This window comes from Habropoda laboriosa, unplaced genomic scaffold (assembly GCF_001263275.1).
Source record: "Habropoda laboriosa isolate 0110345459 unplaced genomic scaffold, ASM126327v1 scaffold561, whole genome shotgun sequence".
Classification (NCBI taxonomy): domain Eukaryota; kingdom Metazoa; phylum Arthropoda; class Insecta; order Hymenoptera; family Apidae; genus Habropoda; species Habropoda laboriosa.
Genome location: NW_017100686.1, coordinates 153697 through 166040, shown reverse-complemented (window position 1 = coordinate 166040; position 12344 = coordinate 153697). Strand labels below are relative to the sequence as shown.

The window sequence follows — 12344 nt, the reverse complement described above, 5'->3', positions numbered from 1 at the left end:
TGAAATCGTAAAGATGAGCCTACAGTGGACTTTAATTGCGGGATTTCTTTATGTTGAAATTGTAATAGTATTACTATTGGTTTTGCCAATAATTTCTCCCACTAGATGGCAAAAAATTTTTAAATCTAGATTCCTACAAAGTTTAGGCAATCAAGCATCATTTTATTTCTTAGCTTTACTTGCAATATTAGTTTTACTCCTATTGGATGCTATTAGAGAAACACGGAAATATTCTACACTTGGAGATCCTTCAGAGCATACTCATTTGGATGCTGAAATGCAAGGTACATATTACTTGATTACAAATGTTATGTTCTAATCACTTTAAGAAACTCAATGGTAATACTTTTTTCATGTATGATGGTATTATATTATACAGGTAATATGAGATTGTTTCGGGCACAAAGAAACTGTTATATATCTGGCTTTGCATTGTTTTTAAGTCTTGTTATAAGGCGTCTTGTGATTTTAATTTCTGCACAAGCCACATTACTAGCACAAAGTGAAGCAGCTCTGCGACAAGCTTATTCTGCAACTACAACAGCAAAAAGCTTGTTATCACAAAAAACAATTGGAGAAAGTGCACAGAATGATTCAAATGAAGCTCATGATACAGCACTATCAAAGTTAAAAAACCAAATTAAACAGTTACAAGCCAAAAAACAAGAATTAGAGCAAGAACTTACAAAAGAAAAGAAAGACAAAGAGGCTATAAAATCTCAAGCTGTATCCCTTGCCAAGGAATATGATCGCCTATCTGATGAACATCAGACTGAATGTCTTAAGTCAAATGGTGATAAAAAAAGTGATTAAAATATACCTATATTATCCTATTTTTCGTTTTCTTTTATTAATTATTTTATTCAACTAAAATTCAATTTTCATATAAAATTTTACTGTAATTCATATTTTATATTATATAGTTCTGTTATGGTATATTTGTATTGTATAGATAACAAGATAAATACAGTAAATTATTTAATAAATAATTTTATTTTGTAAAATCCTATACAGGGTGCATCGCGCAATTGGGACGGGTTATATCTCGAATTTGGTAAAAGATAGAAAAAAAGTGTTGAGAGAAAGGTTGAATGGTATGGTAATATCTATTTTCCTACGACTTTCTTCATAAGTGCAACGACGAAAGAAGTAAATATGAAAAATGTAAATGCACTTTTTTTGTAATGGAATTGTAATTCTTTTTTTACTCGTACCAACTTCTCAGAATATTCTACGTGAAAAAGTATTAAAGTACAATGTTTAAAAAACCAATATTTCGTGAGATATCTTACATTTCTGATCGGGTGTATTATTGCACTAAAGAAAGTGAAGTCGTAGGAAAATACATTACCATATCATTCAACTTTCCCCACAACAATTTTGTCTCAATGGCGTGATGCATCCTGTATACTAAATTTGTGTGGTGTAAGTACATGATTAAATGTATTTTATTCGAAATATTTATAGTACAATAACTATTAATGAATGCAATCATATAATTTAATTATAATTATAGCAGTATTGATTTTAAATTAATAAAAATTGTTATGAATAAATATTTTAATATTGTTTATTGTATAATTTAGTAATTGTTTATTCCGAAAACATATTTTGTTAAATTTCAATGATATTATTTGCTACATATGAAATAAAATATTAAATACCAAATAATTTTCTGTTAATTTAAACATCCCATTTCCCAAAGAGTTTTGACTATACGTTAAAAAATGTGATACGATGGATGATTTTTATTTGGAAATTGTTCAGCATTGACCGCTGCTCTCGGCTCTGCTTGAAGCAAAAAAGAGCGCTTTGCTCCCAAAACGGCTACCTGAGTGGTCTTGGTTTAAGTAGTTGGTATTATTCTTATAAAGAAATAAAAACAGGTCCAAGTAAATAAGAATTCCTTCTCTTTTGAAATATATTTGACAGAATTTTTTCATAATTTTATTTTTTATAAATTACATTTTTAATATATTTAGTAGAAAAATGCCATAGTTTTAGTACATAAAAAATATTAAATTTCGTTTCATTTCATTTTCACATCCATTAAATTTAAGATTGTAAATATCCCCTGAAAAATATATAAACTTATTAACATAAATAATATTGTGCACTATTTTGTAGTACCTTAAAAGTAAATTTTCTTAAACACATTTTAATTGTAATGGTATAAATTTCAGCTGTTATATCTTATGAAAGTATCCTACATCTTATTTAATTTATACATATACTAAATCTAACAAAATTTACTTCAATAGATATAAAAATCTTAAAGTTTAGCAGCTTGAAGAAGTAATAATACTAAATGAAAGATACTATACAAAAGCAACAGATAATACACAATGATATATGCATAGTCAGTACCTATCTTTTGTGCCACTCAAAGGATTAATATAAAAACCACATGTTTATTAAATATTATTGCAATCTATGAAACACAATTTAAACAAAGTATAGTACAGATGAAGAACACAAAATAAATTAGCTGTAATATAGAAATCTTTGTAACTGTATAAATTTTGTAATGCATTATACCAACTTTGTATAAAATTAATAGAAATCTTACGGTAATTTCATCCTCATGAAAATCCAACAGGTAATAAAAGATACAGTAACACTAATAAATCCAACACATATTAAAAGAATTCTATTAAGTTTTGGAGTAGATGGACTATGCGTTTGGTCTAGCACTATGAAACCAATTCCACCTAGAGTAAAAAGGAAACTAGATGCTAATCCTTCCATAATATACTGACCATTTACACGGTATGGCATAAATGCAACCTATAAGAAATAAGTATATAATTATTACAAAAATATTAAATGTTAATGAAAAAATATTCTGTCTATTTGCTTACAGGTCTTGTATGACCATGTTCATCTGTTGTTGATCCCACACTAGGTGGTTCCACAATTACATCATATATTATACCTTTAAAAAATATATTATTGAAAGAATTTTTATCTTTATTTCATTGATAAAAATATATAAAATATTGATATTCTAGAGAATTCTAACCTCCAGTTACTAGAAAATATGATAAAAGTATAAACGAGAAAACTACCATAGCATTAGGTTTCACAAACCATGATGGTCTTTTTAATTTTAAATTAGGTACTTCTAATGCTAAAAATGGTAAACGATATATACACTCCATGTTTAAAAAGAAATTAAAATACTATCGTATACAATATGCCACACTCCCGCTTTGTTCATACAAAACAATAGAATTTCATGTTTGCTATAACATTTAGTAGATGGCGGTTGAGATACACTTTTGTAGCGTTGCTCTTTCGCTTTTTCTTTAGATGAGAGAGCTCAACAAGAGAAAATGAGACCACTGTTTATGCTACTTAACTTTATTTTCTTCAAACGCTATATTATACTACAATAACGTTTTTTGTACAAGAAAACGTTTTTCGCTCCTTTATAATTCTCTATCTTTAAACTATATAAAGTATGAACTAATTTAAGGAGTAAGTATTATAGTTACTTAAGTGCTACCAACTTGTACCTTGTTATGTGGCCCGTAGTGTGAATTCTAAAAAGCGCCGAATATAAATTGAACGAAAATGTGTATCACTATTGTTATGCAAAGAATCATTATTGATGTGTAAAAGACTCGAATAGTATGTATATATTTTTAATAGTATATATTTTCAACTCATTGTCGATCAATGAATTTTACACTTTATCTCTGTTCCAACATCGAATTGTTGTTGAATATGTTTTTCACTTTATCGTCGCAAACTATTAAGAGTACATTTATTTATCGATAAATTATTTATAGAGATATTATGACTACTGAAAATGTTCCTAATACTATTAATAATGTGTATCTTACAAACTTTCCCTTTGTATCATTTAATACTATTGTCATTATGTTCGTTAATTTTATCCGCGTATGTGTATTACTGCTAAGAATTTTAAACGGGACATCATTGCGATTACGTATCATAACTTCGTCGCGCTTGAAAACAACAGCATGTCCGTATAGTGATACGCAAAGTTTTAATAATAAAAACTATTGTCATTATGCTAAACAAAAATCAATCTTTCAGATGATATAACAAATATGTTGAAAATATGTAAACATTAATAACTTTAATAAATGTTTTCGATGCTATACTGATTTATGTGGTGCCAACAAGTAAAGATAGAAAGCGCCACATTGTTCGACGTTGACTGCGTGTTTCCATGCGTTGCTTCTTGGGCATATGTATTTATGTGTGTAGGTGCGGTGTATGTGCGGTAGGCCTGCAGGTGTAATTGGTTATACATTTAATCATTTGACGGCAGTGCTGTAAATTGTCCGGGTTACATACATACTACTTGTCTGTGGAACATCGAGGACTTGTGACTGAGAACAGTGTTTCGTGTCACAAAAAATGGTTGCAATAAAAGGTCGCAAAAATTCAAATAAAAACCCTCCTATATTCAGTCATGAATTTGTGATTCAAAATCATGGAGATATCGTTTCTTGCGTAGCGATTACTTTTGTAACGGGTCTAATGGTGCAGGTCAGTATTCAGTTTCTTCGTTCTTAATGATATTTTTATATTGCGTATACATTTTTTCCACATTTTGATCATTTTTATTCGTTTAACGCGATTATTTGATTCGAATGGTGATCAATGAATATTTTATACTTTATGTTAATTTGAAATAACATTAATACGATAACCATATGTTATTTATCATGACCGGTAGTTGTTGATCGATACAAATGTACGTAGTAAATTCTAATTAATTTTAAATAATGTATTAGATAATGTTCCTGGTTTTTTCGTATGTGTATTTATATTTATTATTTATTTTCACTTTCGTTTATTATACACAACAGTGAACATTCTGTAACAGATTCAATTCTTTTGTTTCTCATTACTAATTTCGCAAATTATTTTTTAGGCAACATCACCATGGGCATATACATTTATTGCTATACATCACAATATAACTTCAGACATAGAAGATCCAACTGTACCAATGAAATATACTAATGGTTGGAAAGATGCATGTGCTGTATTTTTCTACCTCTTGATAACAATTGTAATGCATGCTGTATTTCAGGAATATATCTTTGATGTAAGTTGTACTGAGTGCAATGCATTTTCTTATTTAAGTATTTCAATAAAAGCACCACTGATATTATTTTTCAGAAAGTTTCAAAACGTTTGCATCTTAGTAAAGTAAAACTTGCTAAATTTAATGAATCCAGCCAACTGATTCTGTTTTGTATATTATCTGTTATTTGGGGTATAGACATAATTATCAGGTAAGGAATAAATATCTAAGAATAAAATGTATAATAATTTTTATGCACAATTAATTATAATGCACTTATGTTTCTTTCAGAGAAGATTTATTGTTAAACATATCTTCATTATGGAAAGATTATCCAGTACCAATGTCCTTTTCCTCAAAATTATTCTTTATTGGCCAGCTTTCTTATTGGCTGCACTGTTACCCTGAATTATATTTCCAGAGGGTAAAAAAAGAGGATATTCCATCCCGTGTTGCACAAGCTACAATTGGATTGTTTTTCACATTGGCAGCTTATGCTTTTAAGTATGACAAATTTTATTCTATGTACAATGTCATTTGTGCTGCTTTGTAGTACTTACATATTATATATAGTTTCCAGCAAGTAGGAATCCTACTATTCGTTTTACACTACATGGGAGATGCTATGCTTCATGGTGCTAGACTTGTTCATTTTGTTGGAAAAAAAGAAAAGATGACAAGAAGTAAGTATCATGAGATAAGGATATGTTACTTTAGATAAAACTACTTTTTTATTAATGTTTTGGAATTATTTGATTACAGTGGCATTTCTTATTGCCAATTCAGCCTATATTTTTGCACGTGTTGCAACACTAGCTATTGCTACTTTAGTGTTCTTATATGGTTTAAGTAAAGTTGAAAGTGCATTTGATTTTGCTGCTGGGAATTTTAACAATCTAGTCGTACGATTCTCAGCTTTAAGCATCATCGTTGGTTTCCAAGGCTACCTTTCTTATGTATTTATTAAGAGGCAAATTAAACGTGCCCAAGAAAATGCAATTCCTGTACAAACGACGGTAAAATCTAAACAAAAGTTAAAGCGAAAAGAAGGTGAGAGAAGTTGATAAAATGCTTTTGTTGTTTATCCGTATTAAATGTTTTATCTTGAAATGTGAATTTTATTTCTGTATAGGAAAAAAATCTGCCATGTCTGAGGATGATGATCTACCTGAAGTTGATCAAGCAACTAAGAAAAAATCATAGTTTATCTACGAAAATAAAATAAATACTTAGTAAAATAAGAGATTCACCTAAGGCTGATTAAATATCCAATTTCATTTATCTATGTATTATAAATAGGATATCCGATGTTAGTATTTATGAAAACATTCATTATGTTAACATCATTTCAGAATTCAAACTATTGAATTCATGGTGTGATCTTTCCATGGTATGTTACATTTTTGCATTAAGTGTAGATAAATGTCACTCTTAAAGGAAAAAATTTTATATGTATACTTACACATCATATACAGAGAATGAGTTTCATTATTATTTTACATTTTTAGGACATATAAGTGTAACATTAAAAGATTTTTTGCAAAAGAGTATTCTACATCATTTTAATACAGTTGTGTATAAAACAAACAAATCATAATTTATAAAATATTCAAGTTAATTAATAGTTATCGAATACAATAATCGGTATTATTGAACGCGTATGTTTATAAATAATATTGAAAATTTACAACATGCGATAACTTTTTAATTCGTGTAATGTATTTACAAAGTTACGCATGATTAAGTACCTGCCATTTTGTTCATTAGAAATCTGCCATATTCTATGTTGGTATGACTTTGTAGTTGCAATAGGAACTAGCTGAATTTTTGCGCGGTAATTATATAGTTTTATTCGAGAGTGGTGTATTAGTGGATTGCTATTTATTTCTGTTATTCAAAGTTTAATTAATTACTGGGTAGCGAGAGTTGAATGACTAGTAATAAAATAGGAAAAGAAATAATTATTGTTGAGTACATTTTTAAGCGGTTGTAAGTGTCAAAAATGACTAGGCGAAAAAGTTAAAACTTAACAAATAAACGTTAAACAAATGTTTATCCAGATATACTAGATACAGTGCTGGTTCTGCTATTCTAAATAGATCCTGATATGAAAACTTTAAGCCATGATATGTTTGTTTCATGATTTTGTATAGGTTAGATATCTATATCATAGATCAAAATTGTACGTTGTAATACTTGTCATATTTTAGAATATCCATATTCTAAGGGAGATTAGAATTGAAAGGCAGGTGTTCAAATATATCAAATTCCTTAGAAATGAAAATAAAAATGAAGACTGTATTTTCTTCTATCCTTGTCTAACCTGTACCTATCCTCGTCTAACTTATCGTACTGTTGCTATCCTTATTTTCTACTGTTGCTGTAGTATACATAAGATCGAAGCATTGTACTGACAGCGTGTAAAGTTCCCCATATTACATTAAAAAGTTTTGTTAATTAAATTACTTGTACTTTATTCGAATTAATAGGCTTTTTTACATTATATGTCCAGTCTATTTTGTATTTATCTTGTCTATAGTTCAAGCAATAGATATTGTTTTCTATAGAATACACGTGGTAGTGAATAGTGGTAGAATACACAGATTACATTTTTTAATGTTTTTCATATGTGTTATGATATTTACATATGATTAAAATAATAAAATCTTTTAAAATATTGTATCGTCAGTGGATATGGTTTCGTACAAGTTATATCTAAGAAATATATTATATACTCAACATAACCTTACCGCCAACGTGAAATGCGCCAGATCTATTCAGAGATTCATGTATTATTAGTATAAAAAAATATATTTATAAAAAAGCCGAAGATGTCAAATAAATCTGAAAATACAGTTACTCATAAAACACACAGAGAACGTAATGCCGGCCGTAAGGCTGAAAAAAAGAAAGTGAAAAAGAATGATGGTCAAGAATTAACGGATAAACAGAAAAATCCGAAAGCATTTACATTTAATTCTGCGATTAAGGCAGAAAGACGATTTAGACGAAAACAGGATATAGAAACAAAGAAGCAACATATACCACTGGTTGATAGATCACCTCTTGAACCACCACCCATTTTAGTTGCTGTTGTTGGTCCTCCAAAAGTTGGCAAATCTTTAGTAATTCAATGTCTCATTAAGAGTTATGTGAAACAACCATTAACCAATATACTTGGTCCAGTTACTGTTGTTTCTGGTAAAAAAAGAAGGATTACTTTCATGGAATGCAACAATGATATAAACAGCATGATAGATATCGCAAAAGTGGCTGATTTAGTTTTGCTTTTAGTGGATGCATCCTTTGGCTTTGAGATGGAAATATTTGAATTTTTAAATATTTGTCAAGTTCATGGTATGCCTAGAATCATGGGTGTTTTAACCCACTTAGATTTAATTAAAAATGCAAAACAGTTGAAGAGGACTAAGAAAACATTGAAACAAAGGTTTTGGACAGAAGTTTATGCTGGAGCCAAATTATTTTATTTGTCTGGACTAGTTCATGGAGAATATTTGCGTACAGAAGTTAAAAATCTAGCTAGGTTTATATCTGTCATGAAGTTTAGACCTCTTACATGGCGTACCACGCATTCTTATATTCTTGCTGATCGAGTGGAAGATTTAACATCTCCAGAATTAATTAGACAAAATCCAAAAATCGATAGAACAATAAGTTTATATGGGTACGTAGAAATACATACCTAAATCTAGCTGTGATATATCATTTTTCATTTTCATTACTAATTATGTATTAATGTTATAGGTATGTCAGAGGAATTCCTTTAAGCAAAGAGACCTCTGTACATATTCCTGGTTGTGGAGATCTTAAAATCAAAGATATTATCTTTTTACCAGATCCATGTCCTCTACCAGAACAGTTAAAAAAACGTGCATTAGTGGAGAAAGAAAGACTAATTTATGCCCCTTTCTCTGGTGTTGGTGGTATAGTATATGATAAAGATGCTGTCTATGTTGAATTAGGTGGTAGTCACTCACATCAAGAAGAAGAGACAGGTTTGATTGGAGCTCTAATGGACACTCAAGAAACATTAGATCAAAAGTTACAACATAGTGAGTTGCAGTTGTTTAGTAATGCAGCTCCGATAAAATCGCATGATGTAAGTGAAAATTTTGGGGGTTACATGGAAGAGACTGTGATGGATAATGGTAGGATTAGAAGAAAGGTTTTGTTCCCTGATTTTGAATCATTAGCGAAATTTTCTGATGCGTCAGACGAAAGTGATCATGAAAACAGCGATGAAAGTGACCGTGAAGATAATGAAGAAACAAAATTGAACGAACAAAATGAGAATAAGGGCATCAAGAGAAAGAACGAAGTTCACCAACTAGAAAATGTCCAAATTAAAAAAAGAAGAAGTTCGTTATTTGATTTAGATTCAGATTTGAAAGAGGAAAACGATAGCAACATGGATACTACCGAACACAAATCACCACGTTTTATAGAAAGTATCGTTTCAAAAGTAACACATGACCTAGACGTTTATCATGCTCTGACCAAGGAGTCAGATATTTTAATAAAAAATAAAATCACAGAAGCGCTTAATCAATTAAATTCAAGTTCAAATAAAAGGAACAAAGAACGAAATAGCGACAGCGAAAGTTTTGATGAATTTAGCGATGAAGATTCCCGAACTGGGCTAGAAATGGATAATAGAGAAAAAGAAACTAACTTTCGAAATGAAACTTCCGACGAAGAAGAAGAGGAGGAGAAGGAGGAGGAAAAGAAAAGGGAAAATGATGAAGCTGATAATGTGGAAGAAGATCGTAAGGTTACAGAAGAAAAAGAAGTTGAAGATGAATTAAAATGGAAGTCAAATTTAGTTGAAAAAGCTAGAACGGCGTTTGAAAATCGTCAACGAAATAATAAAAATCTAATGAAAATCATTTACGGAGTATTCGATAAAACTCACAAGCAAGAAGAGGAAAACAAGAAAGCAGAAGAACATGAAGAAGAAGATAACAATGTAGGTGGTATCTTCCGTATTGTTCAAGAGCAACAGAAACAAAAGATACAAGAACGAGAACTGCAAAATCAAGGAGAGTGCATATTCTTCTCAGAAACTCCACGGGACTGGTTGGACGAAAAAAATAAGGTGCTCGTGATGAATCGTTTCGTAACTGGAAAATGGAAAGAATCGGAAGATGCCGAAGAGCTTTTAAAATTAGACGACATAAATGATGAGGAATTATACGGAGACTTCGAAGATTTAGAAACTGGGGAGAAATATGAAACAGAAGCACCAAAAGAATCAACATCGAACGAAATAGAGGAAAGAAAGAAACTAATGGACAAAAAGAAAAAATTAAAGGAACAATTTGATTTGGAGTATGATAACGGCGAAACTAAGACCTATTACGACGAGTTAAAATTGGAAGTCGAAAGACAAGCAAATCTAAATAAATCAGAATTCGAGGGAATGGATGATAATGTAAGGGTACAATTGGAAGGTTACCGTCCAGGAATGTACGTGCGTGTTGAGATAGAAACTGTGCCATGTGAACTTATTAGTCATTTAGATCCTACATATCCATTGATTATTGGGGGACTTTTACATGGTGAGGAGAACATAGGATACGTGCACACAAGAATTAAGAAACATCGATGGTATCCAAAGATTTTGAAGAGCAAAGATCCATTGATACTTTCCGTAGGTTGGCGACGATTTCAAACGTTAGCAATATTCTCGAAATTAGAAGATAACTTGAGGAATAGAATGTTAAAGTATACCCCAGAACATGTTGCCTGTATGGCGCATTTTTGGGGTCCTATTACTCCACAAAGTACGGGAATTCTGGTGGTGCAAGATGTTGCAACTAGGCCACCAGGCTTTAGAATAGCGGCAACAGGTTCCATTGTAGAAATAGACAAGAGTACACAGATCATGAAAAAATTAAAGCTTACCGGTGTTCCGATGAAAATTTACAAAAAAACAGCTTTCATCAAAGATATGTTTAACTCGGCACTCGAAGTAGCAAAATTTGAAGGTGCTAGAGTAAAAACCGTATCCGGTATACGTGGTCAAATAAAGAAAGCCGTGTCAAAACCAGAAGGATGTTTCCGTGCAACATTCGAAGATAAAATACTCCTGAGTGACATCGTTTTTTGTCGAACATGGTATAGGGTTGATGTTCCAAAATTTTATAATCCCGTTACATCGCTTCTATTACCCCCTGAAGAAAAAAATCGATGGCAAGGAATGAAAACAACTGGTCAACTAAAGAGAGAAAACAATATACGAATGCCAGCTAATAAAGATTCTATGTATACGCCTATCGAGAGGCAGGTAAAAGTATTTAAGCCTCTATTCATTCCTCGAAGCTTGCAAAAAGATCTTCCGTATCGAGATAAACCAAAATTAATGCCAATTTCTGGTAAGCCGAATCTCAAAGATGCCAGAGTAGCTGTAGTACGTGAACCAAAGGAAGCAAAGGTAGCTAGACTTATGAGAATGATCAAAACCAACTATGCTTATAAACAAAAGCAACTTAAAGAAGCGACTAAACGAAGAATAGAGGCGCATCAAACTCAGATTGCTGCCGCAGAAGCACGGAAACTTCAAAGACAAAAAGAATTGAAAAAACATGTATTCAGAGAACTCAGTAAGTTAGAAAAGAAGAAGAAACAGTGACATATGTACATTTACTAAATGTACTACACTTTTATCAAATAGTACTTTAATAAAATAAATATTGTAAAAAAAGAACATTGTTAAAATATATAATACATAATAAAACCAACACTTATTATGTTAATACAATTTTATTACTGTATATACTTTAATATAATGTACTATCATGCATTTTACAATACAAAGTTTACTAGTACCAATGATGTGCTGTCGGGCCGAGTGGGATGTCAGTATAAGACATAAATGCAAAACAGTCTGCAGGACGAGGTCTTACATATGTATCTTCCGGTAATGTTTTAAATATAGGCTCTCCAAGATATGTCCCAGTTTCCCAATATGGAAAGTCTTTCATCACATCTTCCTCTAGTGTTCTCACTTCTTTGAGGAATCTCAATATACTGTAAAAAAGAATCATTGTTATCTTAGTACTATAAAATAAAGAGCTTCTAAAAGTAAGTCGTTATTATAACATTAGAAACATTAAAGGTATATAGGAAAAGTCAATGTAATTAATAAACGTACAGTTTGTTTATTTTTTATAGAAATACCTTGAAGGGTTGTAGGAAACCAATAGTGAGGATAGGCGGAAAAGGAAGGGTTGGAGCGTTTCGTCCTGGGTTTCTC

At 30.8% G+C, this 12344-nt stretch overlaps 5 protein-coding genes across 5 annotated transcripts in view; 3 read left to right on the top strand and 2 right to left on the bottom strand.

The window, feature by feature from the left end:
• Positions 1–6: 6 nt before the first annotated feature.
• On the top strand, positions 7–813 carry LOC108576912 (B-cell receptor-associated protein 31-like). The gene is made up of 2 exons (XM_017939985.1): positions 7–284; positions 380–813. The coding sequence occupies exons 1-2, from the start codon at positions 14–16 to the stop codon at positions 811–813; spliced, it is 705 nt and encodes a 234-aa protein (XP_017795474.1). The 5' UTR covers positions 7–13.
• A 1242-nt stretch (positions 814–2055) lies between these two features.
• Positions 2056–3161, bottom strand: LOC108576922 (oligosaccharyltransferase complex subunit OSTC). The gene is made up of 4 exons (XM_017939997.1): positions 3023–3161; positions 2862–2935; positions 2570–2787; positions 2056–2074 (listed from the first exon to the last, which is right to left on the bottom strand). Exons 1-4 carry the CDS (start codon positions 3159–3161, stop codon positions 2056–2058), a joined length of 450 nt encoding a protein of 149 aa, XP_017795486.1.
• A 1084-nt stretch (positions 3162–4245) lies between these two features.
• LOC108576865 (translocating chain-associated membrane protein 1-like 1) lies at positions 4246–6271 on the top strand. The gene is made up of 7 exons (XM_017939928.1): positions 4246–4524; positions 4913–5089; positions 5164–5279; positions 5360–5572; positions 5642–5751; positions 5831–6118; positions 6201–6271. The coding sequence occupies exons 1-7, from the start codon at positions 4393–4395 to the stop codon at positions 6269–6271; spliced, it is 1107 nt and encodes a 368-aa protein (XP_017795417.1). The 5' UTR covers positions 4246–4392.
• A 1388-nt stretch (positions 6272–7659) lies between these two features.
• On the top strand, positions 7660–11720 carry LOC108576864 (ribosome biogenesis protein BMS1 homolog). Its single transcript, XM_017939927.1, has 2 exons — positions 7660–8753; positions 8834–11720. The coding sequence occupies exons 1-2, from the start codon at positions 7900–7902 to the stop codon at positions 11718–11720; spliced, it is 3741 nt and encodes a 1246-aa protein (XP_017795416.1). The 5' UTR covers positions 7660–7899.
• Positions 11721–11910: 190 nt separating this feature from the next.
• The window catches only part of LOC108576863 (NADH dehydrogenase [ubiquinone] 1 alpha subcomplex subunit 13), a 1675-nt gene continuing 1241 nt past the window's right edge, over positions 11911–12344 (bottom strand). The window contains exon 3 of the mRNA XM_017939925.1: positions 11911–12118. Within this exon, the coding sequence (XP_017795414.1) occupies positions 11911–12118 (208 nt within the window). The remainder of the gene's footprint in view (positions 12119–12344) is intronic.